Source organism: Larus michahellis, chromosome 9, assembly GCF_964199755.1.
Source record: "Larus michahellis chromosome 9, bLarMic1.1, whole genome shotgun sequence".
Taxonomy (NCBI): Eukaryota; Metazoa; Chordata; class Aves; order Charadriiformes; family Laridae; genus Larus; species Larus michahellis.
In genome coordinates, this window is record NC_133904.1 from 50,426,536 (window position 1) to 50,452,447 (window position 25,912).

The window sequence follows — 25,912 nt, forward strand, 5'->3', positions numbered from 1 at the left end:
ACTGGACCAAAATTGGAGGAGGGACCTCCTGCCCCTCCTGCTTTTTGCGCATCATCCCCAGTTTAAGGTCCTTTCTGCACATTGCAGTTTTCTACGCTCTCTGATGTGTGCCTGGGGTGTCCAGCCTGACTCCTGACCCCCGGGCTGCGACGTCTGGGGCGCCGATTAAACCACCAGCTCCTGGGTTCACATGAGAATCTCCGTGCTCATTTAATGATTTCAGCGAAGCTGCTAGCCCTGGTGTCTGGCAAAAGAGGCTTGTGAGCATGACTCAGTCAGCCTCCAAAAGCAGCAATGAGAAAACAAGAATCTGCTGTGAGCTGCATCTTGATTTTTAAGCTGATCTCGTGATGTTTTGCAGGGCCAAAGCACGGCTCTGTAATACCAGGGCAGCAAACTGCAGGCGTTTCTGGGTGCTTAGGAGCAAACTGTCCATTTTGCCAAAGGGCCGTGGCACATTGTCATCGCTGGGGTCACGGAGCCCGTAGGGAGCAAGGCTCCCCTGCATCCCCAGGGCGGCAGCCACCGCATGGGTGAACCTCCTGCAGGTGTCAGTTCTTGTCTGGGCTCTTCCAGAGGCTCCCGGCTCCCACATCTGCCCCCCTGCACTGGGCCAGGTGAATCCCAAACTCATGGTCCCTCCAGGGCCCCATTTCCCAGACTTCACTGAGCAGCTCTGAACAGCGGTAGGCAAGGGAGACCTGGGGGACAACAGCGGGCTGTGCTCTCCTCTCTGCCCGGACCAGAGCAGTGTTAGCTTCTTCAGGCCAGAGCAGTGGTCAGAGGTCTGCAGGCCAATGCGCTGCCCTCAGCCCTACGTGGAGGATGACTATGGCCAAGCAAGGAAGTGTTTGTGGATGTGGCAAAGCCATTCTGCAAATCCCTCCAGCCTAAACTCCTGCTCCAAGGTCCCTACAGCTTGTGGGGACAGGTTGGATTTGACCTTCCGCCTGGTCCTACCCAGCTCTGTAGGTTCCTACACGCATACCACCATCAGTGTGAGTTAAAAACCAGCTGGCATTTAATTATTCCTTTGCCTCCTCATCACCGTCACTGATGAAGTCACTGACGAAGCAGCTCTTCGGATCCCCAGGACAGGCTGAATTCCCCTCCTGACCCGCTGAAACCGCCACAGGTCCAGGTCCGTTCCCTTCGGATGTCTTCGGCGTGGAGGGCTGCTGAGAGCTCCTTCCCCCTTCGCAGTCAGTGAAGAGAAATAGGCACTTTCAGGGCATGAGTCATCTGACCTATTTAGCCATCGTGGGGAGAGATGAATGAGTCCTTAAGAGGGCTTGTTTCTTTCCACTGTCTAGACAGCCAACCTCTCGGCTGCAAACACCTACCCTTGCTCCCCTGCAGCACACCAGGCTTCCTTCCCGGGCTGGCAGGGGATGCTGCCTTCTCGGGGGCTTCCAGCACAGGCAGAGGGTTGGATCACACCTGGACATCCTCAGTGGGATTTGAGCTTGGCCTCACTTTGCTTCCTCTGAAGGCAAGGGAAATTTTCAACACCGAAAGGGTGGAAATCCACTTCTGGAAAACCTTCTCTGCCTCTAAGGGAGGGTTTTGTGGAGCTGAGCTTGCTCTGGCCGTGCTGGTCCTAGGACAGCATGGTACAGGCCATTTCAGCTCTGAACATCTGGCTCTGTTAGCCAAGAAAGAGTGGCTTATCATTCTAGGCTAAACCAGCAAGAGTGACTCAACCTTCCAGGTGGTACGGCTACGTGACTGTCACCTGGTGCTGCCACCAGTTCACCTGGGGCCTTTGCTCTGCGGTGCGTGCCACGGTGTGCTTGAGCCGGTGGAGTCTCTGCTTGGTCTTCTCAAAGGTGCAAAACAGAAAAGATTGTTCAGTTTAAAGAATCGCCCTAATCTTGGGAGAAAGCCCAACTACTGTCACGTTTTGTGACTCCTGGGACCATAGTGACTTTCTTTACACAGGAGAGGCAAAACGTCTGAGCAAGCAATTACCATCTTTTTCAGGTCATCATGGTGTGCCGACCACCCACCTGTGCCTCTGCTTATCTCACGTTACGGTTCAGCTCCTGCGCGCTCCTTCAGCCTTCCTCTACAGACCACGGCAGATAAAGATCTGTAGATGCCGTAAGATTTGGTGGCATGAGTTGATGAGGACAGGGAAGGCTCGGGAAGGTGGTACTACACAAACCAAAAGGGCTCTAACACAGTTAAAAGGCGGCTGTGCATCTAGGAGTGAAACTAGCTGCCTGTGTCCAAGAAAGAGGGATTTTTTTTTGGCGCTGAAAAGAGCCAATGGGTGACAAATGGCCTAAAGTCATCTTTTGTCTTAAAAAAGGAGGGGAAGAGTGAGTCACAGCAGGGATTGGACTCACATCTGTACTCCACAGCCCTGAGGCAGATCCTGAACGCTGTGGCATTGGAACATGTTTTGGAAAGCATGCTCTGATACCAGCGACGGTACAAACAGGACTCCAAAACCAGCAAAACAGCCTGAGAAAAGGCTTTATGGAGAGAGGCACGGAGAATGCATGTCTTCAATTAAGCACAAAGGTTGAGAGGGCTCTTGGGCACAGGTCTAGCCTGGCAGAACCGTCCTACGAAAGGACTCTTGCAGCTAGAGGAAACAGGCTACCAGAGCCAAGGGCTAGACGCTGAAGCCAACAAATGCAAACAGGAATAAGGGAGGTGCCACTAACGGTGGGATTCATTAGCCACCCAATCTATGTGAAAGGACTTCGTGCTCTGGAAGCGCTTGAATAAAGATCCACCGTCTTTGTGAGGGAAGAGCTGTAGGTGAACAGAAGGCACCCTTGAGCCAAGAAGAAGTTACTGGGCTCCGTACGTGCAGAAGTGCATGAAAAACTCGCCTGTCATACGCACGGAGAGATCAGAGGCACCAGCCCGACCCAGCAACTGCTGATGCTATGGCCCAGTTCCATCCTTCTGGGGCTAAACACGTCACCGAGGTGCCTTCTGCAGCTGGTGGGAAGAGACAGCCGTGCCCAAACTGCAGCTCCTCCCGCAGAAGATGTCCATTGCCCTGTGGCATCACCCCATCTCCTCAGGCAGTAGAAGAGGCTTTGGGAATGTGTTGGAATCTCTGTGGAGTGACTGAAATCCCCCAAATCTCAGGGATTTCTTACCTCACTCCCTCCCTATTTGCTCCGGCCCTTTGGTACAGGAGCCTACCCTTCCTCGAGGATCTGGGACAGTCGAAGGATGGAAGCACACGCCGAGACCCTCGAGGTTTTCTTTCAGCATGAGGAGAGGGCTGCCCGGGGAGATCTCATGGAGTTCAAAACGATCCCCCCGGCACCCAGCCCCACCGCTAGCCCGGCCGCCCCGCAGCCAACACGAGCCCTGCCGAAGCGGGAGCCTGAGTCACGCCCCGGCCACCACGGAGACAAGAATGAGACCACGTTCAAAATTAATATATATTTTTATTGAATAATTGCTCTAAGTGGGCTTGTGAAGCCACCCATAGAATTACTCCTTTCATCTCAGCAGTGGTTCAGTAACAGTTATTAGCTTTGCAAGAGAAGAAAACCAAACAGAAGAGGGTGCATTAAAATAAATAGGTTATTTTTTTCTTATCTTTAAAATAAACTTTTCAAATAAATACTTTGGTTATTTTTTTTTTATTTTTTTCCCTTAAAAGGTACAAGAGTATTGTCAAAAACAGCCATCAGGTTATAAACATATATTATACCTTATAGAAAGGAACCCAAATAAAGACAGCCGGGGGAGGGATCTCTTTATACACTGTACAGAATGCCTTTGTACCAATTAAACGGAGAATTAGAGGCTTCGGTTCTTGGTACGAGACTCTCCTTTGAAGCCAAGGGTGATCTGTCTTCTAAGGAGAACTTTGTGCTGAGGACACCTGGAGGGGGCAGGAGGCTGGGTGGCCACTGCTGGTCCATGGAGCATCGCCACGGCCCGAGGGAACGGCTGGGCAAGGATGGGCGGAGGGAGAGGGAGGGGAAGGGGGAGAGGGAGAGGGGCTCTGCGGGGCAGAGCGGCAACACGGGCAAGGCAGGACCAGCCGTGCCAGCGCCAGGAGGATCACACACCTCCCGGCTGATGCTGCCGTGGAACAGAGGGTGTGAGAAACCTCCTCTCCCAGTGCCCAGCCCAGCTCGCCAGGGTGGGTTTGGTCCTGCTCATGCTGAAGCCCCTTGGGGTGCTGCAGGAAGGCGCAGCAGGAGGGAGACCCAGCGAGACACCCCGCGCTGCCTCCCCTCGCCCGGCACTCGCATGTCCACGCTGCCCCACGGAGCTGCGCGATCGCTTCCATCCATCCCACGTCCCTCCTGCCTGCAGTCCCCCTCCACGGGGACCGCTCAGCATCCCCGGCTCGTGCCCTCAGGGGATTCTTCTACAACATCAGCCCGCGCAGGGAAACAGGTCTCACCCGCGCAAGCGCCCGACCTGCGCTCTGGGAGAAGGAGTTTGCCAGAGATCCCGATGCTCCCTGAGAAATACCCCGAAGCAGACTGATCCCAAAGAGATCCCAGCTCTGGTTTGGCCCACATGGACCAGATGCCGACCAGCAGCCTCCAGCTGCCACAAGCTTCCCGCAGGTCTGGGCTCCGCGGGCTCCCTGAAGGACACAAGCCTGACCTGGATCCTAGTAAAGACCAAGAATGGGCTTTGGGGTGGGGGTACGCCCCTGATCTACTTTCCTCACGTGCTGATCACAAAAAGTTAGACCTTCCGGTATCTGAAGACCTCCCAGCTTTCTCCAGCCTCGAAACACCCCAGGGCCTGAGGCAGCGAGCAAACGAACAAAGCGGGTGCTGGAAATTGCAAGTTTGGGGCACGGTGTGCTCCTTCCCCGTGCAGTGCAGTCGTGCAAACCTTGCAGCAGCTCCTCTCGCCTCTCCGCTCACCCCTCTCTATTGCACTAAAGCAGCCATCCATAAACTGTTCTTCTGTGCTTTGGCATCTTTTGGCCAATGACACTTGCCCACCAGTCTTTGGGTTCACACATGGGGATGGGGAAGAGCGAACTCAGTGGGATTCTATAGGAATCTGAGAGTAGAGTCCCAAAAAGCTCCCCCCCTGTTCTTTGAAGTACTTCATTGGCACTGATGAACCCCACAGGGATGGGTGGACAGCAGCCCAAGGACCACTTCTGCCCTTCCACCAGGAGGGTTGGGGGGCTGGCATGGGAGGGAGACTCCACCTTGGTCCCCAGTGACCCCTTCTCACCAGTACCGGGACTGGTCACACGTCTCCCAGCAGGGAAGGAGGGGAGCGGGACCAAGGGAAGCCCTGGAGAAAGCAAGCACCAGCAGGAGCTCTTGCGTGGACGGAGCTCTGGAGGTCTGGGTGGGAAGAGGAGGCTCCCACATGGGGAGCAGAGCAGGGGGAGCTCAGGTCCTGCTCAGCAGCTCCTGCCTCCTGCTCCTTTGGCACCTGAGTCTCTCTTTCCCTGTCTCAATCTGCCCCGCAGCCCTGCGCCTTTCCTGGCAAAGCAGCCCACAACCGGCAGAGACACCCAACCTGGAGAAACGTTCCCTCGCACAGCGGATCCATCCTTGTCAAATCCCAGGGGTGCAGGGAAAACAGAGGACTCAACATGCGACTGTCCCAAGAAGAAAACCAAAAAAGACACGTCAGGACAGAGAGAAACCCAAACTGCCAGGACAAGAAGCTGCAAACAAACATCTGGAGCAGATGTTATCTGACTCATTACAGGGTGGGGCAGGAAAGGGGCTCACAACCCCAACCAAAATTGGAGTCCTCTCTGCAGGGAAACCAAACTCTCTGGCAGCCGGAGATGGGGAGGGAGCAGGACGGATCTGGTCTGGAGATGTTAGGGAAAAGCTCAGGGGAAAAACATGACCAGAGGCTACCCACAGCCTTCCCGACACCAGATGAGCTCAGGGAACCAGAGCTGGCCTCCTTGGAGAGCTTTTGGCAAATCCCGACCTGCTCTTTCTGCTGAGAGCAAGGAACGGGAGCTCGCTGGGGCCCCCAGGTGGGTGGGAAGCAGCAGCCCCACGCGAAGCCACTTGCCCCGATGAGCAGGGCAGCGGCCAACAGCTCTAAACTTCTCCAGAAGTTTAGCTGCAAGGCTTGCATGTGGCTTTGCGTTTTGCCCTCAACACCATCAAACCAAAGCCCTGCGCTGGTCTGACAGCCCTCAGGGCCCACCCGGGGCTCTCCTCCTCTCCGATCCCCTTCTACGCATCCCGTATTTCACTAAATATCTCTCGGGGGTTTGTCATTTCTTGGAGATGAGACATTCAAGAGACCTGGGCGGGCTCCCCAGCCCTGCACCCAGGCTGTGGCATGATTCCCTGGTAGAAATGGGACTTTTGCACCAACCCAGAAAAATCCCATTGGGTAGAAGGCTACTGGCGGGCGTCCTGGCCTCCCACCAGCTACTGGAGGTAAATATCCTGCAACAGTAGTGCAGGGCTCAGCCTCGCCGTGCCAGCGCCGGCAAAACTGGCTCTGGGGAGCTGCTGTGCGGACACTCGTCTTCCCATCCCACGGCCCCAGCACCGGGGGGGGTGGTCGCCCCGTGCTTGCATGACTTCGGAGGCCGTGAAAATGATGAAGCTTCACATGTTGAGTCATTCCACCATCAGGAGAGGAAGCAATGAATTGCAAAGATACAGAGGTGGTAACTAAATTTACAAGTGGGATCCATTTAAAAAAGGAGGAGAGAAAAAAAAAAAAAAGTCAAAGTAGAGCAAGTTGGAAAATTCTGTTCATTAGTTTTCTTTAAAAAGTTTCAATGAACTATTTCACATTCTCATTCAAGTGAGACATTTCCTCATATCCTCAGCGAAAATGGGGCCTTTTCTCCCTAAAAAAGCTTTACAATTTTTAGGAAGAAGGGGTTTAATCAGCACTGGTAGAAAAGGGAACCGAGCGTTCAAAAGGAAGGGTGCCTCTCGGTGGAAGTCTCTCCCCCGAACTTTGCCTGGAAGCAGGGAGCCAGGCAATTATTGGCATACGGATAAATATGTTTGCAATGTAATTTATAACTGCTGCCACAGAGACAGGGACTGACCTCGTGGGGTACGCACACCTACAGGGCACCCCCCGAGAAGATCGTGGCCCTCTCCCTTCTCAATGCCAGGGGATGCTCGCTGGAACCCAGAGCATCGGCCCCAACTCCCCGCAGCTCATGGACGTGGGCTCTCCATCTCCGGCCAGTGGAAGCATCTTTCGACATCCCCCGTCAGGCTCTGGGTGAAATCAGGGTGAGGACCTCGGTCATATCCGTAACACCCCAGGCACAAACGTCACCCCAGGGATGGGATTCATCCCCCCTTCCACAGTCCAATGCTTGGGTCCCATTTGGGTCAAGGGAGACAGGCACTGCCAGAACATAATTTAATGAATAGTGTTTTCAAGGGGGATGAATCACTCCCTGGAACCGCTTTTCCCTGCAACAGAGGGAGCTTGGAGCAGCACCGATTTTTAGGCAGCGAATGTACAGAAAGAGGAATCCCATGGCGAGATCCTACCTCCTGCAGCACCCCGCGGCCAGCGCCGAATCCTACCCCCTCTCTGCAAAGCCCAACCCCCCCAGCACAATCTGTAAACCTCCCTCTCCCCCTCTCCCGACTACCCAGGAACTAAAGGTCTAGGATTAGTGACAAACAGACCGGGAAATCATCTTCCAGCATGTGCAAGTGTACCAGGAAGCCAAACCTTGCATCTGGCACCATTCACAGCAGTATCATGAATATTATTAGTAATAGACCTAGCCATCCTAACGTTATATTTATATATACAAAAATAGATCCACAGAACTCTACGTAACGAGGTGGCTGAGGGAAGGCGACGGACGAGCCCTGGGCGGCAGGGTCTTGGAGGAAGCCAAGGGACACGTTGCATATATTTCTCCAGGGGAACCATTCGCTTCCCTCCGCGCTCACACCCCTCGGAGGAGGGACAGGCGGGCAGAGCTGAGCACCGGGACATCGTCCCGGCTCCAAACTCCCCCCACCCATCGGCCGATGACAGCAGGGTCCCAAGGGGGAGCTGGCACCCCGCAAGCGGAGATGGGGCTGAGTCCAGGATCTGGAGGAGCTGCCCCCAGCTGCAGCCACGGGCTGGGCTGACCATCATCCCGGCAGGGAAACCACGAAGCCCTGACCCTGCGTCGGCTTTCCTTCTGGTCTGCAGGTGGCCCAGCCCCAGCGCTGGCTTCAGCCCCGTCTCCGCTTTGCCGCAGGCAGCCGCTGCTGCAGGATTCCCTTCAGCAGTGACGCTGGTGTTGGTGTGACACGCCGGGGGGGCAAGGAAAGGGAGGTGAGGACTCAAAGGCAACTTCTGCAGGGAGGGAAGGTCGGGGTCGCGTCTCTCGACACCCCCTTCTGCTCCCCGCTTCCCTCCAGGAGCTGCAGAAGACCCCGCCGGGGATCCCCCAGGCCGGGTGCGAACAGAAGCACGGTGCGAGTGGCAGCTCTTGACAGTCGGGGTTGGGGTGTGTTTTTTAAAGTGAATTCAGTGCTGGTGGAAGGTACCAGATCAGGGCTCCCGGGGCTCGAGCATGGAGCCGCTGCCTGTGGCGTCTGCTCGGTGGTGGGATGGAGCCGGGCGGCAGCTCCTGCCCCACCAGGGTTTGCGGTCCGGAGGCAGCCCTTCAAGGCGTTGAGAAATGAATGGCAATTTCAAACCAGCTTCTTGTTCTCAGCCAAATCCCAGAGGGGACCTTTCCCTCGCTGCAGTCGGGCAGAAGCGAGTGGGCTGGGCTGCCTCCGAGAGCTCCTTCCCCTGCCAGAAGGTTTCTAAAGCTTCCCACACCTTCCCTTCCTCTCTGAGACGGAAAAATACGATGCCACCTCATTTTGAAGCTCACTCGCTTCTCCCAGTGGCTTCCAAGCCCAGAGGGAAGCCGCTACCACCGGTGGGACCCCATGGCGCCCCAGCCCCTCGGGGAAAGCGGACCCACGGCGGGGTGAGAGCAGAGAGGCCGCCCACGAAAAGTGCTGGAGAAAGAGGGAGAGGGAGAGAAGGAGGTCTGGCTCCTGGAGGACTCTTGCACGGGGGATGCGTCGACAACCTGCCTCTTCCCGCCATCGGGAAGGACCACACCACGGGGCAGCAGCAGCTCCTGGAACCCTCTGAGAGCAGAGTCCCGAGGGCCCCCCCGGGGCACGGCCAGGGAGGGCACCCGCAGCTCTCTGCCTCCCCGGGTCCCTCACCCCTGTGTGCAAAACCAGCGCTTCCCAGCAGCTGCCCTGGCCACGCAGCCGCCTGCGAGCTCCCAGGGGCTGGGGGACCCCCAGTTCACCCGTCTCATTCCCGGGAGGTGATGGTGGGCAGGGGGGAGCGCTGCAGAGCGGAGGGAGCCGGAGGAGGAGGAGGGGGATGGGGAGGAGAGGAGGTGGAGGAGGAGGAAGAGGAGTAAAGCCTGCTTCTCCTCCCCGGGAGGGTCATACCGGCTTATCCAGCGTCTTGGGGAAAGGCGTGCCGCTGGAGGAGGAGATCTTCCTGCAGACCGTGTTGGTGTGGCTCTGGCAGCGGCAGCCGGGTCGTTTCAGGCCGTCATAACCCCGCTGGCAAAGTTTGAGGCACCCCAGGGTAGGAAAGTAGCAGCAGAGGCAGGGCATGAGGAGCGAGAGGAAGCTCATGGCAGCCCAGCGGGCACAGCAGGACCCCGGCCCGCAGGAGCAGGGGTCGTCGGCGCAGGTGTCCTCGTCGTCGGTGGAGCAGTGGTAGAAGAGCCCCTTGACGCAGCAGAGGCAGGTCCCGTAGTCGAGGAGGCTCTCGGGGGAGCAGAGGCAGCGCTGGTTGCAGAGCCAGCAGGAGGGCAGGCTGCGGGCGGCCGTGCAGCGGGCGCACTTGCACCGCCCGCACTCCTCGCAGATGAAGAGGTGGCCGGTGTGGAGGGTGGGCTTCTCCGCAGCCCCCTTCAGCGGCGACTCCTCCGCTTTCAGCTCGCCGGGCCGGGGCTGCGTCCGGATGAGGGAGTGCCCGGAGTGGGACGGCGTGAGGCTGCTCAGGAGCCGCTGGTCGGAGGCGGTGGTGCTTTGGGAGACGGAGCTGGCGGTGCTGGAATGGCTCATGTGCTGCTGCAAGGGTGGCATCTGGTGCTGTTGGCTGTGGCTGCGGTGCAGGTCCTGGAAGGTGGAAGACGCCAGGCGGTCCTGGGACCACTCCTGCTTGTGCGGTGGCTGGGACAGGGAAGGGTTGGAGCGGGTTTGCTGGAAGCAGACGGCCGGTCTCTCCACGTAGTTGTTGCTGGCACGGATGGAGCGGATTTGGTCAATGGACAGGACCTGCTGGAAGTCCTCAGCGGGCGGGTCCATCGTCTCGTCGCAACTGAGTTCAGCCACGCTGGAAGAGAGCTGCATTTCCAGGAGCGAGGAGACCCTGCGGCATCAGGGCACATCTAAAAATCCTAAAGGATGGGGCAGGAAGGCAGAAAAAACATTTGTGTTACATTTTATAACGGATCCATCCATAAAGACCTGGAAGCAAAGACTGGCTGGAGAACCCCTGGTGAAGTCCTTTCCAACAGCCAGACTCACAGTACTTCTGTGCCTGGGGACGCTGAGGCTGGACACGTCCAAAGGGCGAGTGCCGTGAGATCTGTCCCTTGAAACAGGGGGACACGGCATCTCCCCGTGCTTTTGAGCTTTCCATGTCCTTCCCGAGGATTTCCCACCCTTTGCCAGCACTGAGGGACCCCCTCTGTCCTCCCTCTCCTTCCCCAGGGGCAAGTGGCAGCCCTCTCTGCAGGAGGGGAAACTTGAAGCTGGGACTTATCCGCAGCCAGTGACGGAGCTGGGAACGGCATCTCCTCTGGAGCAGGAGACTCTCTTTTGGGGCTTCCCAGCACACCCCAAGCAGCCTCCCGGTGCCGTACCCGGTACACGCCGGGGTCAATGGGATGGCGGGGATCTGAACACATTTCATTTCAGGCAGCACCAGCAACAAATTGCGACTACGGAGGCACACGCTTGGCCAGGGACAGGCCAAGCCCACAGACTCCCCGGGTCCTGGTGGCTCCCACCGCAGCATCCCGTTTTCCCACGCACAACCCAAGAACCGATTTAGCCCCATCACCAACACGGAGACGGGCAGGTTTCTCGTTAGCCCCGGCACAAACCCCGGGGGAAGCGGGGAAAGCAGACATCGCAGCAGGCGAGCCCCGTCTTGCTCCATGCACCGGGGCTGCCATGCTGCTCGCTGTTGTTTTCGGGAACTGGCACTTCCCGAGTCCGCGGCACTGCTCTATCCAGAGGGAAGGTCGGGACCATCCCAGGGCTGTGGAATGGGGCAGGGAGGACCCCCGTGTCCCACAGCACCCCCCCGGCAGGTTTGACCTCACGGCATCAGCACCATCGCCAAAACCACTGCCAGACCTTGCTGCTGGCGTCTGGGTGAGACCTCTGTGGGGCTGGGGCTGGGCTCAGGCAGGAGCAGGGATGCGATGGAGCCGGGTTTTTGGCCTTAGGAGGGAGGGAGACACTCCTCACTTCTGCTGCCTGCAAAACGCCGGAGTGCGCAGAGGACGGAAGCCATTCGGTGCATGCCAGAGCCCGGCAAAGAGCTTTCCCCCAGCGCTTCCAGCCCAGATTGCGATACCGGGTACGTGCTCTCCGTGCGCAGCCAGCTTCCCCGGGACAAAGCCAGTCTCCTCTGGCAGACCAAACGAGTGATCCCTCGGTGACACAGATATTGTCACGGTGCCCGGGCCCGCAGGAAGACTCTGTGTCGGTAGGAAGCTCCCCACTGGCCGCGCAGATGGCCAGCAGCCCAGGCGGCCGGCGGCGGCCGAGGCTTTCAAATAGGTGAGGGGCCACAGGTAGAATCTGCTCATGCAGCAGAGAGAGGCAGAGGGAAGATTGATTTTCATTAGCTAGGCTGACCTTGACGAGCAGGGAAAAGCAAAGGCAACTTACTTTGACTGTTCAAGCAAGATCTGGCCTCTCCCATCCCCCTCCCCGGAAAGAAAAGGCAACCGATCTGCTTAGATTTGGGTTTTTCCTGTGCACGGAGCCCCTCCTGCCGCCCCCTCCGTGCGATCTCAAGGGAGATGCTCATCCCGTCCAGGGATACGGGCCAGCGAACGAGCTGCTCTGCCAGGACCCCCCCCGACTGATTTGGAGGCCGATGTGTTTAACGGAAATATCAAGGTGAATGAGGAGGGCACGGCTGCCCCCGGGAAGGTTGTGCAAGCACGCTGCCGGGGTGGGAACGGGCCACGGAGGCAAAACACCTTCGTGGGAGCTGTTACCTGCTGCCGCTGAGCTCCTCACCTGGGAAGGTCTCACCAAAGCCCAGGCCGGTGAGCTGGAGCCCCCTGGACCCCCACAGAGATACGGCACGTCTCAGCCTGCAGCTGGGACCACGCGGAGGGGAGCGGGGAGCAGCCTCAGCGCGTTCCCACATCCCTCGTGGCCCACACCCCATCTCGGGGTGGGATGGTTCAGGGGACGACGCTGATTTACAGCCGGGAAGGAGCTGCTCACACCTGGGTGTCCGTCCCCTCCAACCCGTGCACTGGGATTTGGCAGGACTCGCGAGGCTCCCGTGAGGGTCCCGTGTGGGGCTCGAAGCAAGGGGTGACCCACAGGCAGAGAGCCGCGGAGGGTCCCAGTGCGATGGGGGCAGTGGAACTGGGAGGTTAAGAGCAGCCAAAGGGCAGACCCAGTACAGCTACACCCAGTCCTCCCTGCAAGACCTGGAGCTCGGGAGACACGAGGGGACCCGTGACCACGCTGAGGCAGGAGGAGATGGAGAGGGGACACTGCGAGGAGGACAGAGCCCCCGGGACAGCAGGCGAATAGAGGAGCTGGCAATCAGGCCATGCACTGCGTTGCAACCCGGACGCTTAGGATCTGAGTCCAGGGCTTGGACGCAGCATCCCGGGCAAGACAGGTCCTGGGAGGACCCCCCACACCGAACCGGGGCCCAGACGCTCCTGGACCTACGATCCCCAGACGCAGGGTTAGACATGGACTGGGGGGAGGCAAAGGTCCCTCTGGGACCCAAGAGGACGTGAGCCAGAGGATCTGTGGGTCCTCCAGCCCAGCGGGATGGAGAGAAGAGGGACTGAACGACTGGAGCTGGGACCCCACTCCTGCCCCCCCATCCTGGGGGAGCCCAGTGTCCCCCACTCACTCCCAGCCCTCCCTGCTCCAGCCCCATCCCGGGGCTGCAACCAGTCCATATCCCGGCCCCACTGGTCCGACCATCCCCGGGGCACTGCTGCACCCTCCCTGCCTACCTGCCTGTCTGGGGGGGACCGGGGCAGCATGTCCCCAGCCTCCTCCTCCTCACACCCTGCCTTCGAGGCAGGCATGCCAGCCCCGGAAACCGGGCGAGCTTTATGGCCGCCAGCAGCCCCAAACATATAAAGTTCGTGTGATAATGGGCCAGAGGAGGGATTGTAAAAGCAAATGATTTACAGGCTGGAGGTGGCTGCAAGCCGGGGACAAGCTGCACAGGGCGCCCAGGTGGGAGAAGAGGGCTTTTCCCACGCGCTTCCCTCCGGAGGGACCCCCTCACCCTGTGCTGGGTGCTGTGGGGTGGCGCAGGGTGGTGGCAACCCTGTGCCCCGCTCCGCACACAGCCCACGCGTGGCTCGGATGCCGGCTGCAGCCCCCCTGCACGGCCCTGCCGTCTGCTGGCCCCCCCAGCAACGAAACCCACGCCTGGCTCGGGTCCGGGTCCGGCCCGCAGACCCCACAGCCCCACCGTGCCCACAGCCCACGCGTTTCCAGGACCTCCGAGCACCTCCATGCACACAGCCCTTTCGGATGCCCCAGCTCCACCATCCACACAGCCCACGCGTGACTCTGACCCACACCAAGCCATCAGCCCCATTGTGTACACCCCACGCGTGTACAGGACCCCCATCCCCACTGCTCGCATGTGCCCAGGACCCCTGCCCGCTCAACACGAATTGCCCACGCGTGGCCAGGACCCCCAAACCCTCAGCACGCGGGTGCCCATGCACCCCAGTTTTATCACACACTCACAGTCTGTGCATGTCCAGGGACCCCCGTCTCCTCAGCAAATGGCCCATGCATGCCCTAGACCCCTCACCATGAATTGCCCACGCCATGTCCAGGACCCCCAATTCATCAGCACACGCTGCCCACGCGTGCCCAGGACCCCCAACCCATTGGCACAAAATGCCTGTGTGTGCCCTGGACTGCCAACCTCTGGGCACGAATTGCCCATGTGTGTCCAGGACCCCCAACCCCTCGGCACACACTGCCCACGCGTGTCCGGGACACCCGTCCCCACTGCCTACACACGCCCAGGACCCCCGGCTCCATCGCAGGCTCACAGCCCCTGCACGTCCAGGGACCACTGTCTCCTTGGCAAACAGCCCACGCATGCCCAGGACCCCCAGCCCCTGGGCACGAATTGCCCACACGTGCCCTGGACCGCCAACCTCTGGGCACGAATTGCCCATGTGTGTCCAGGACCCCCAACCCCCCGGCACACGCTGCCCACACGTGTCCAGGACCCCCGTCCCCACTTCCCACACATGCCCAGGACCCCCGGCTCCATGGCACGCTCACAGCCGCCGCACGTCCGCGGACCCCCGTCCCCTCCGAAACAGCCCACGCGTGCCCAGGACCCCCAACCCCTCGGCACGAGTTGCCCACGCGTGTCCGGGACCCCCGTCCCCACCGCCCGCACACGCCCAGGACCGCCGGCTCCATCGCACACTCACAGCCGCCGCACGTCCGCGGACCCCCGTCCCCTCGGAAACAGCCCACGCGTGTCCCGCCCCCCCCCCTCCCCGCGGCGCACCGCCGCCGTCCCGCAGCCCACGCGTGTCCCCTCCCCGCGCCGGACTCACCCCGCCGCCGCCGCCTCCGCCGGTCCATCCGCCCGCCCAGCACCGAGCCCCGGGGCCGTCCCGGAGCGGGGCTACCTAGCGGCGAGCGGCGGCGGGCAGGGACGCGGGGCACCGCCCGCCCGCCCGGCCCCGCAGCCGGGCCGAGCTCCGCGCCCAGCGCGGCGGCAGCGGGGCCGGGGCGGGCCGGGGGCGGCGGGGGGGAGCCCGGCGGGGCTGCCCGGCCCCGGCTGGTGAAGGCGGGCTGGTCCCCGGCGCTCCTTGTGAATGGGGGCAGCGTGGAGGATGGGAGGGAGGGAGGGATTTGTGGCTGCCCGTTAGCATCGCTCGCTCTCCCTCGCTCTGCCGCTCGCCTTCCCGGAGCTGGAGCTCTTAATGCTTTACCTAAGTGGCGTCATCCAGCTGAAATTGAATCGGCCCATTAGCGGTCCCCATAGAGCCCTGGGCATCCGCTCCCCAGATAATGACTGCAACGGAGCCGGGAGCAGCGGGATGCAGCAGGCACTATTTAAACGTTTCCGTCTGCCTCGGGCTCCGCTTCCCCCCGTGCGCCCACCGGGACAGCCCCGCCGCCACCCCTCCCAGCCCATCGTCCCCCCTGGGGACACCCGCTACAGCCACGCTGCCGGCCCTCGCTGCCTCGGTGGCGTGGGTACCGTCTGACGCCAGCGGCGCGGGATGGGGTCGGTTCAGCCCAACGCCGCGGGCAGGTTGAGTGGGGAGCGCAGCAGGGTGGGCTGCCAAGGGCCGGTGTCGGCCACCGGGCTCTGTCACCTTGGGCGAATCGCTTGGTCTCTACATTGCTGTGAAATGGGCACAATCACCTTCTGTCAGGCGTCTCCGGCTCAGCCCTCCCTGTGCAGCTCGGGGGGCAGCAAGGGGAGCCCAGGTGCCGTCCACCCTCGATACTACCAAAAAGTCTAAACTAATACCTGAGTTAGCTCCTGTAGTAGAAGCTCGGGGTAGAGGGGCTGGAAAGGGGCTTTTCTGTACCGAGATCCACACAACCAGTCCCCACACAGCCCATCCTCCCAGAGACAAAAACCTCGGACTCAAGATCCAAACAGGACCTGGACCTTCTGTCCCAGATGTTTCCCCTCCTTGTGCTGCTTTCTCGAAGCCGACAACCACTGCTCAGGAGCCCCAGGGAGCCCTGTGATACCCCTCGGCCCCATTTATAAATAAACTGGACCTGGTCTGACAGTCCCAAAGACACATGGCCTCTCCTTGATGACGCTGGATATTGGTTATGGACCCCACCAGAGCTCCCACCTTCATGTTGTTCCTCTCAGCACTTCCAGGTTGGTCACCCATCCTTTCTGGTAGCGTTCGCCAGAGGAGCAAAGCAACGTTACCAGCTCAGGGAGGGCTGAGAACCTGTCTCCAAAAGTGAAGTTGAAGCCATCGAGCCTTCGACCGTCCCAGCCAAGTCCCACGTGGGGACCCGCTCCCTTGGGACAGGCAGCTGCCCGAGGCTCAGTCGTGCGGCGTCCAACGGGCAGCGCAGGGTCTGGGGGTGTGAGAGGGGCTGGGGCAGATGGACGAGAAGGAGCCTGAACAAGGGTGACAAAACCAGCTCTGCCGCTCTTTGCCCTAAACCAGGATGATCCCACTGACCTCAGCGGTTCCCTCCCAGTTGATGCCAGCAGAAGTGCTGGAGTCTTCCCCAGCAGGGGCCAGTGACCCCACTCTCCCGGTGTGGTTCCCAGCTGAGCCTTTCCAGGCTCATTCCTAGGCATTTCTAGGCTGAGGGTTTCTCCATCTCCACAGGATCCCACCGGAGCTGCTCCTCCAGGAGGAGTTACTCCAAGAGGAACGAGTCCCTGACAGCATCCCTCAGCCTCGGCTGCAGCTCAGAGCCTCCACGCTGCATCTCCCTGCGCTCCCACCAGCCCCTCCTCTTCTCCCCATCGCTCTCAGCTCCGTCTTTAAAGGTGCAGAAAGGATCCGAGTTGCCCAATTCCCAGCCACTGCCAGCCGGCTGCGAGCACCTGACTCCCAAAAGCACGTGGGATGTCCTCCCTTTCTCCCAGCCCAAATCTATCACTCCCACCTTGAGGTGCCGGTGATTCAGGCTTCCCTCCACTGGCTCACAGCATCCCCAGCACAGCCTGCGTCGTGCTCAGCCAGCGCCGCTTTATTCCTCACCCGCTGCCGAGGGAGGGCCGAAAAGGCATGAATGCAGAGATACCGAGACAAGTGGGAGGGTGGGAAGCGGAGGGGGAATAGCAGCCTCCTGGGGAGTTATTGACCGCAGCATCTCTGAAGAGGAGGGCTGGGAACCCGTGGGCATTTGCAAAGCAGAAAAGTTGAGAGCCGCTCCCAAAGGAAGGGTCCGGGACTGAGCCCCCAGCAGGTTTTCGGAGGGTTTTTGGCTGTCGGAAGAGGGATGTGGTCCCCTGACAGTGCACAGCCATGATGCCGGCCGTGCCAGAGGAAGGTGTGAGACTCTGATTTATGATAATCTCTCCCCACACAAGGTCTGCGGGAGCGAGCGGCTGCCCTGAACGCAGGGTTTAACATCCCCCTGGCCGCGCTGTGACAGCTCCCGCTGTCCCCATGCCCCGCGTCCCCATGCCCCTTCTCAGCCACTGCCTGCAGGTCTGATCCCAGCTCCTCTCAGCTGCCCCGTGGGACTGATTTCCCTCCTCCTCCCAGTTTGGATCTGCCACCTTTCCACCCCTCAAACACCCCTGGGGTCCTGTCCAAAGGGACGGGGAGAGAAGCAGCTCCCAGGGGCCCGTTCCCTGCCCTGATTCCAGCGGCTCTCAGCCCATCTCCCACCCAGGACAGCCGATAGCACCGAGCTCCGGGCACTGAGGCGGCAGCAGCGCATCCCCGTGTCCCCAGCTCCAGCCCCCAGCGCCCGCTGTGCACCTCTGCCTTGGGGGAACCCTCATCCCTGGTAATCCCCGCAGGTTGCCAGCAATTCCTCCCTGCTTTGCTCCCCCGGCACATCCCCAGCACCCCAGGAAAGGCGGGGGGTTACTCGCCTGCCTTCTCCTCCTCAAAAAGTGTTTCTCTAGACACGTGTTCACAAAGCCAAAAGAGCTAAACCTGGAACCCGGGGCCTGAAGGACGTAGTTGTAATTTTAAAACGACTGGGAGAGCTGGGGACTGCCCAGCCGCCTCCAAGGCTGGCCACCCTGGTGCTGCCCGCGCAGACAGACCCGCCACTTCCCGCTGGGAATCGGTCCGGATGCGGGCAGCGGAGAGGAGAATATCCCAGAGCAAGGCTGAAGACGTCTGATCTCTGCTGATGCTATTAGCCAAGCTGGGGCAGAGGGGGAGGGCAAATTCATCTTCAGCTAAAGATGATGCGGGGGGGGGTTGGGAGAGGAGGAAAAAAAAAAAAAAAGGATAAAGAGAACATGCGATTCCCCTGATTAAATCAGCCAGAAACAATGAGGTGCTGGTGCCCTCTAATTTTTAGATTCACAGATTTTAGGGCCAGGAGGGACGGTGATGCTCATCCAGCCTGACAGTCTGTATTATGTAAAAGCCACTTGAAGCCAGACAGTGCCACTGGCTTTTCAGAAGCAACAGCGAGCGCCGGGGAACTTATTAAAAGACCGCGATTCTGCTGGGGCGGGGGGCCGTGCGGCTCCCCACACACGCTTTGGCGAGGAGGAGGCCAGGTACATCCACCCCACCGGGCTCAGGCGGAGCAGACTGGCAGCGCCGGGGGAAAGAAAACACCATTTCCCTTCCGCATCACGCAGTTCCTCTGCCCGGCAAAGAGGGATAAGCAAGCAGGGAAAAAAAAATCCAGCCCTTCCTGGCATTTTCCTTTCCAACCTTCCCTAGTCGCTGGAAAGATAATGCCCTACAAGGATTCTGGCCCTGAGAGGTCTCTTGGCCGCTTTGGGGTAAAACCCCAGGGTTTGCAGGTTCGTAGCAAGGAGAGCTGCGCCCGACCCGCCATGCGAGCCCGATCCTGAGCTCCTTCCGCAGCCTGCAGCACCGCGGGGGTGTAGTCATTGACTGCAATGTGAGTTTTTCTCTGAAGATGGAGCCAGGCAGCATCAAACATCAATAAAGAGCTCAGGATGCGTCCCTTTAATGAGCTGAGATTGTAACACGCTGACGGAGCTTGCCAGAAGCTGCCCATTCTGTCAGGAGGAGTAGATCCTGCTGGAGAAGTGTTAAGTGGGTCCTGCTGACTCATTGATGCAGATGGCTCCGTCCCCGTGCGGAGCTGCCGTCTCGGGGGAGAGCACCCGGCGCAGGGGCTGAGCTGGTACCCGGCGTGAGAACCCAGCCCCAGGGGGGACAGAAAAGCAGATATATATATTTTCCCCCCTCCCGTGCCCCATTGTGTGGAGCAAGCACCAAGCGTTGGGCAAAGCTCAGGGCGTCCCTGTGCGTTGATGAGCTCCCTTGTGCTTCCCCGGCAGCTCTTCTTCTATGGAAAACATGTTTGTCCCCGTGAGGTCCCCTACCCAAATCCACATCACCCTCCCAGCAGAGAAACCAGAGCAAAGACGTGACTCAAGCAGCAAGTGTGGCTCCAAATGTGTGACACTGAGGGTGGTGAGCCCCTGGCCCAGGTTGCCCAGAGAAGCTGTGGCTGCCCCATCCCTGGAGGGGTTCAAGGCCAGGTTGGACGGGGCTTGGAGCAACCTGGGCTGGTGGGAGGTGTCTCCCACCAGAGAGCTGAAGGCTTCTCATTCCCACCAGGAACAGGCTGTCTTTGGTGAGCTTGAGGTCTGTGCGGGGTGCCATGGGTGGGTGATGTGTATGTCCCCACCCAAAACCCATTGCTACACCCACCTGGGAATCAGGTTCCAAGGGGTTTGCACCCTCCAGACCCTGAATGTCCCCAGAAAGCCCATGGAGAACCGGTCGCTCCTGCCAGGCCTGACCCTGCATCCGCAGGACAGACGCTCTTCATCCAGCCTGTGTCTGTACGGCACCTTCAACCCCTGCCCTGATGGGGACGTGATGCTCCCACGACTGTCTCTTCTGTCCCCAGGCCCTCGGGGCCATCTCTCTCCCTGGCTTCTGTGCCCCACGCTCCCTGTGCTGCTTCTCCACCTCCCTGACCTTTTCTAGGAGCAGCCACCACCTACTGTGTCACGTCTTCTTCAGGCTTCCCCGAGGTCCCAGGCTGAGCTCCACCACGTGTACCAGGTATCCCTCCTGCAGACGCCCAGGGGTGGCCAGCTCTCTGCGGACCCACTGGCCCACACACCCTGCAGCGGATCTTCTATCTCCAAGCCCAGGTGCCTGACCCGAGCATCCTCCCTCCCCTGGGTACCCCCCTGCCCGCTCCGCACCAAGCCCTGTCACGCCCCACGGAGCAAAACTCCTTCCCCGGGGATGGAGGCGGCGGGGAAGGGGGGAGGCAGCTCCCCTGGATTTCTTTGCCTTCAGCACTTTGAGCTCCCGTTTCAATGTCACTTTAACTTGAGCGCGCGCGAGTGCAGGGGAGAAAGGCTTGGTATTAAATTGCCAATCTGGTCACATGTTGCCTGGGATTTGGCCGTAGCTAAGCAGCACCGCCCCCGCATTCACTTTTTTGGCTGGTGACTCCTCTGCTCGGCGTAAGGCAGAGCCGGCGAAGAATAGGAGAAACCGGAGGGGGAAGGAAAAAAATAAATTAAAAAAAAAAATAATAAAAAAAAAATCAGGCGAGTCATTGTGAATGTCAGGAGCTCCTCGGCTGCGGGTGTGACAGCGATCCTCCCCCTCCAAACTCGCTCCGGGTGAGAGCCAAAGAGAGAGGATTTCATTAGGATCTGGTAGCAGGCTATTTTCAGAGCTGACATCCTACCCATGGCTAAAAATAGCTGGTCCCCTCCACGCAAACCCGGGTTTCTTTTCTCTTAAACTTCCATAGACCTCAGCCAGGCTCAGACCTTGCTTTCTCCCCACACCTTGCTCCCTTGCCTGCTCCGCTCCCTTCCATCATCCCTGGCTTTCCCCCTTCGCCATCCCTCATTTCCCGCTGCCCAGGTCTCCTCTCCCATCTGCTCCCAGTTTGCAGGGACGGGAGCGGGGATGTCACCGCGGCGGGGCTGGGGGAGCCGGGGGCTGGGGTCCCCTCCTGCCCAGCAGCAGCATCCCACACACCAGGGGCTCTGGGACACCAAGCAAGGGCTGGAGACCCCCGAGCTGCTGCCGGATACAGGCAGGGAGCCTCAAGCATCCCTCTGGAGCCCAGCCCCACTCACAGATGCTCGTGGGAGCACCCCAAAAGCAGGGAGCACCCGCTGCACCCCAGGAAGGTGCGAAACGCAGAGGGAGCTGGGGCAGAGCCAGCCCAGCCGCAGCCCCAGGGCACCGTCCCCACCACAGGGACACGTTGGCTTCGGTGCGTGATGCTCACACACGGGGAACCCAGGGCACGTGGCCGGCCGGGCTCAGGGGGGTGACAGCACGAAGTCGTCCCACCTGGAGGGGCCGCTCCGGCGCCCGGCCGCAGTCATCTCTAAGAGGGCTCTCCTGAAAACACCCTCTAGCCTAAAAACCCCCTCCCTCCCCCGGGCCCAGGAGCCAGCGCTGCTGCTGGCCCTCCTCTCCGAGGGGCTGCTCACAATTCCCTCCCTTCATTAGCACCGCCACCTCGGAGGTATTTATAGCCAGCACCTACCCCTTCCTCCCGGCTTTTTGAAAGGCAACACAAATTTAACTCCTTCCCATGCTCCCCTTGACTCCGGCCCAGCCCGGCAGCCCAAAATCCCATGGCTTGGAATAACCAACCTCTGCAGAGACCTTCCCCCCTCGGTGCATGTACCCTCCCTGTTCCAGCCCCAAATCTTCCACACCTCTCCTGTCCTAGCACAGCTGAGCCCCAGCAGAGGCTGCAGCCGGTCTGGGCTCTGCTGCTCTTGGGATGGTTCGTCCATAGATGCCTCCTCAGCTGCCCAAAACCTTCTTCAAGGCTGGGTTGGATGGGGCTTGGAGCAACCTGGGCTGGTGGGAGGTGTCCCTGCCCAGGGCAGGCGGTGCCGCTGGGTGGGCTTTAAGGTCCCTTCCCACCCAAACCAGTCTGTGACTCTATAAACCAGCAGGGAATGGATCCGTCCCTGCCAGCCCGGAGCATCCCTTGCGCCGCATCCCCAGGCAGCCTCGCAGCCGGCACCCAGGGGCACGGGCAGAGCCGGCGGGGGACAGCCTGGCACAGCACGGGGACATCCAAGATGATCAGGACCAGGCTCATCCCGGTGCCTTCCAGCGCGATGGGCTCCGCTCACCTTCTCCCTCCACCCCATGCCGGGTGTGCGCCGGCCCTTCGGAGCCGCTGGCCGCCGGCCAGCCAGCCATTTCCTGGTAATCTAATAGCTGCAGCAGATGAACTGAAAATGCATTTCCTGCCACCGTGCTGTAAAATTTTTATTAATGTAAGGAGAGAACGCAGCGCTGGCTCGCGCCGCCCGGGGCCACAGCGGGACGGAGGGCAGCGGGGGCCGGGGGCCACAGGTATGGCAGCGGGAGCCCAGTGACGCTGCAGGAAGGTGGAGGTACGGGGCTGCGTCCCCCGCCAGGAGCATCGCAGGATGGGGAAACTGAGGCACGGGCAAGGGAAGTGCCTCGGATCGAAGTGAAATCGGGCAGCAGCCCCCCAGCTGCCTCCCCAGGGCAAAGGACCGCCCCGGGTGGGTTTTGCAAGATGGGCTCAGCCCAGCCCAATCGCTCTCTTGTGTCCTTGAAAGCCACCTGAGACAGGACCACTGACGCTGCGGGTCCTTCTCCCTTGTGGCCCTCTCCCAGGGGGAGGGGGAGGATCCCAGCCGGCAAAGGCAGCGCGGAGGGGATGGAGGGAGGGTGAGAGGAGCCAGCATGCCCTGGCAGACGAGCACCATGGTGGGAGACCTGCTGCACATCCCTGCCTGCCCTCCCTTCGGCATCACATCCACCTCCCGCTGGCCTCCGTGGCCTGGGCTGACCCCTTCCCAGCTGGCGAAGGGACGTCCCAGTTAAAATCCCCCATTAAGGTGCTCCTGGGTAAGGAACAGCCTATAGCGGCCAGTGAATAGTGACCAGTGGCCACCGAGTTTGCCCGGGGAGGGAGAGAAACGCTTGCTAGGGAGGAGCAAGGTGCTGGAGCTGGGACACGCGTGTCCTCGCGGCTCTATTTCAGCAGCGGTTGCTGCGTCCACACATGACCCGCAGCCTTCAGGGGCTCTGCAAAGGCTCCGCGGGGCCAGCAGCCAGCTCAGCATCCCCTTCACACCCCCTCCAGCATCCCCCTCCCCACCCGACCCCAGCCCCGACATCCCGCCCGGTCCCCGTCACCGGCCCAGGGTGACATCCCTGCGGCGGGGGGAGCCGGCAGCCCTGGGGCCGCGGAGCTGGAGCCGTTTGCGCAGCCCTTTTCCCACTCGGAGCCTGCTCCCTGCGCCAAGGCAGAGCTAAATTGGAAAAACACACACAATGACCTCTTGTGGAATGTAGTATGAATATTTGATAGGTCTAATGTAATCATATCCAATCGATACAGGCAGGAATATCTCTCCCCCCAACCCCCGCGCTCTCACTCTGCCCTGTCCCTTCCTCTCTCTCCCTCTCTCTCCCTCGCTCTCTCTTTCATTAATGCATTCTCCACTTTACATTATTTATTAACTTCCTTCCTTTTTTTTATTTAGAAAAAATAAATTAAATAACAGTGGTTATCTGGAGGCTCGGACCCTCCTGCCTAAGCGCTTTTGGGCCCGGGAAAAACTTTGCTGACCTTCGCTCACCTCCTTGAGGTGAGACCGAGAGAGGCTCTGCCCCACGGCTGTGACCCCCTGCCCCACCCCGTCCCTCGCTGCCCCCCAACACAGCCCATCTCCCACCTCCCCGTGGGCATCTGCTCTGGTGTGAGCCCCAAAAATCCCCTGGGCATGTCCCCCCCTTGCATGTGGCACAGCAGAAGGTGCCCGAAGCCCATGCGGAAGCCCCCGAGGTCCAGGCGATGCCTCGGAGGTTGAGGCTCCGCAGCCCAGGCCAGCAGGGAGGGCTGCTCCCACCTCCGGCACGGCGGGGGCCAGAGGATTTCCCCCACCCCCCCAAAACCGAGCCCGGCGGGAGCCAGCGAGGCAGGGAGGGCAGTGGTCAGACCCGCGGTGGGCTGATGCTCTGCTCCAGGGTCCCACAAACCCGGCTCATCCCTCCCTCGCCGTGGTTCCCAGGAAAAGCATCTTCCAAGACAGGCTTCCGCAAGAGGGGGGTGATGTCGGTGTCCCCCAGCCGCCCGTACCCCCCAGGAAAACACCTTTCAGCAGCCACTGGAGCTTGTCTGGCTGCAGATTCAGGCCACCGGCACTCGGTGTGGTGGGACCCACAACCGGGAGGAACGGGAGGCTGAGCACGCGACAAGGAGGGGTCTTCTCTCACACCGGCACCAAGGCGGGGGGAACCCCAGCCCCACGGCTCCGTTCCTCAGCACCCACAGAGCGCTGACAGAGAGCAGCAGAGATGCTTAAAGCCCCTTAATGGGCTGGGAAAGGTGAGGAGAAGGTTGAAGGTCCCTATATGGGGCTGGGCTCTCCCCCCAGCTACTTCCAGGGCTTCCCAGAGTGGCCACGTATGTCCTGGCAGTGCGGGGACGCTCCCCAGGGATGCTCCCCAGGGATGCTGCCGGTCCATGCTGTCCTACCAGGGTGGGCTGAGCTGGGGGGGTTCCCTGCATGGGGACAACCCCACTGTCTGCCTTGTGCCAAGCACCCCTGACACCAAGACCCCCCCGTCAGGGCCACTTATGAGGACAAAGAGACCCCGGTCTGGAGAATCGCATTCCTCCGCTCCGAGCGGGACCCGAGGGGCCGTGGAAAGGCTGGGGCAGGGCCAGGCTCAGCTGCCGGCAGTGGGAAAGTCGGGGCGGGTGGGGAAAGGGGCTGTGCAGCCGCCAAAGCGCTGACCCCGGGTAGAAGGGCATCCCTGGGGCTGGGGCGGGGGAGCAGAGGGGGTGACCCACCGCGGTCCTGCTGCCTTCAATGCGGGCAGAGCTGCCCGTACTCCAAAATATAGAATCATAGAATCTTCATGGTTGGAAAGGACCTTTGAGATCAGCGAGTCCAACCATACACACACACACAAAAACCCCTACAGTCTCTGCCACTAGAGCATGCCCTGAAGTGCCACATCTACACATTTCTTAAACACCTCTAGGGATGGTGACTCGACCCCCTCCCTGGGCAGGCTGTTCCAGTGCCCGACCACTATGTGATGATTGGCAAAAAAAAGGGACCTGCCCACAGCACCCCTCTTGTCCCCTGCCTCAGAGGTGGGTGGCATCGGGATGTCCCTTGCTCGGGGACCACATCCAGCAGAGCTGGACACCTTGCAAGGAGAGGCCACGGCGTTTCGTTGGGCAGTTTTGATCCGGGAAGCCCCGTTACAGGGCTGTGTCCCCTCCCGATGGCGGTGCTGCTCCCAGCAGGATGGGAGAGGAGCCATGGCCTGAGCCCCCGGCACCAGGGATCGGGCACAGGGATGGGGATGGGAGCCCAGACGGGAGCCATGGGGCAAACCTGGAGACAAGGGACATGGGTCCTAGTGGGGCTACAACCCTCAGCTTGGACACGCGGAGCCACTGAGGTCCTGGATTTAACGGGCTCCTTCTCTGCATGGCTTCCACCTGCCTCGTCCCACCTTCTCCCGCTCACCCCCGGGGGAGGCTGATCTCCTCCCTCCCCAAAGATCCGCTCTGGGGCAGGAAGAGCATCCACGCCCAGCACAGGAGGGGAAATGTGGGCTGTATAAAGGTTCACCTTTTCCCTGTCTCCGTGGGCAGCACCCTGGGTGTCTGCCCCTCCAAGGACACTCCATTTTCCCGCGGGGACAATGTGAGGCTGAAGGTTTTCTTATTTTCCACAAGCGGAGGGTGTGAGAGCAGCCTGGGACAGGACCTGCTGCTCCACAACAAGGGCACAGGCTGTAAAGTTCAAAGGAAGGACTCATCTTTGCCCACACTGGCCAACTCCTCCCTTTCTGGAGGACATCACCGAACACACGTTCATGGAAATTGGGAAATTAAGTCAGCTCACAGTTCCTGACTCAGTTTACCACTTCTGACAGGTGCAATGGCTTATTCTCGGTCTGCAGTAATTTGGAAAGGATCCTTCCCACTCCCGTGCTATGGGAGATGCGGGAGACCCCCAGGGCACGGCCGGAGGAGGAGGTTGGCTGCTGCTCTCCAAGACACCA

The 25,912-nt window shown here is 60.3% G+C and overlaps 1 protein-coding gene across 6 annotated transcripts; it reads right to left on the reverse strand.

The window, feature by feature from the left end:
• Nucleotides 1-3,399: 3,399 nt before the first annotated feature.
• Nucleotides 3,400-16,934, reverse strand: SPRY3 (sprouty RTK signaling antagonist 3). Of its 6 annotated transcripts, none has more exons than XM_074600788.1 (2): nt 16,830-16,934; nt 3,400-10,354 (listed from the first exon to the last, which is right to left on the reverse strand). In XM_074600788.1, exon 2 carries the CDS (start codon nt 10,305-10,307, stop codon nt 9,387-9,389), a length of 921 nt encoding a protein of 306 aa, XP_074456889.1. In that variant the 5' UTR covers nt 10,308-10,354; nt 16,830-16,934; the 3' UTR covers nt 3,400-9,386. The 6 variants fall into 6 exon arrangements, with proteins under 6 accessions (XP_074456889.1, XP_074456893.1, XP_074456891.1 ...); XM_074600792.1 differs by lacking the exon at nt 16,830-16,934 and adding an exon at nt 16,394-16,477; XM_074600790.1 differs by lacking the exon at nt 16,830-16,934 and adding an exon at nt 15,161-15,183.
• Nucleotides 16,935-25,912: the final 8,978 nt, after the last annotated feature.

Bases quoted from the DNA above. Each gene is read 5' to 3' on its own strand.
- SPRY3 (XM_074600788.1), bottom strand. From the start codon at position 10,307: ATGCAGCTCTCTTCCAGCGTGGCTGAACTCAGTTGCGACGAGACGATG.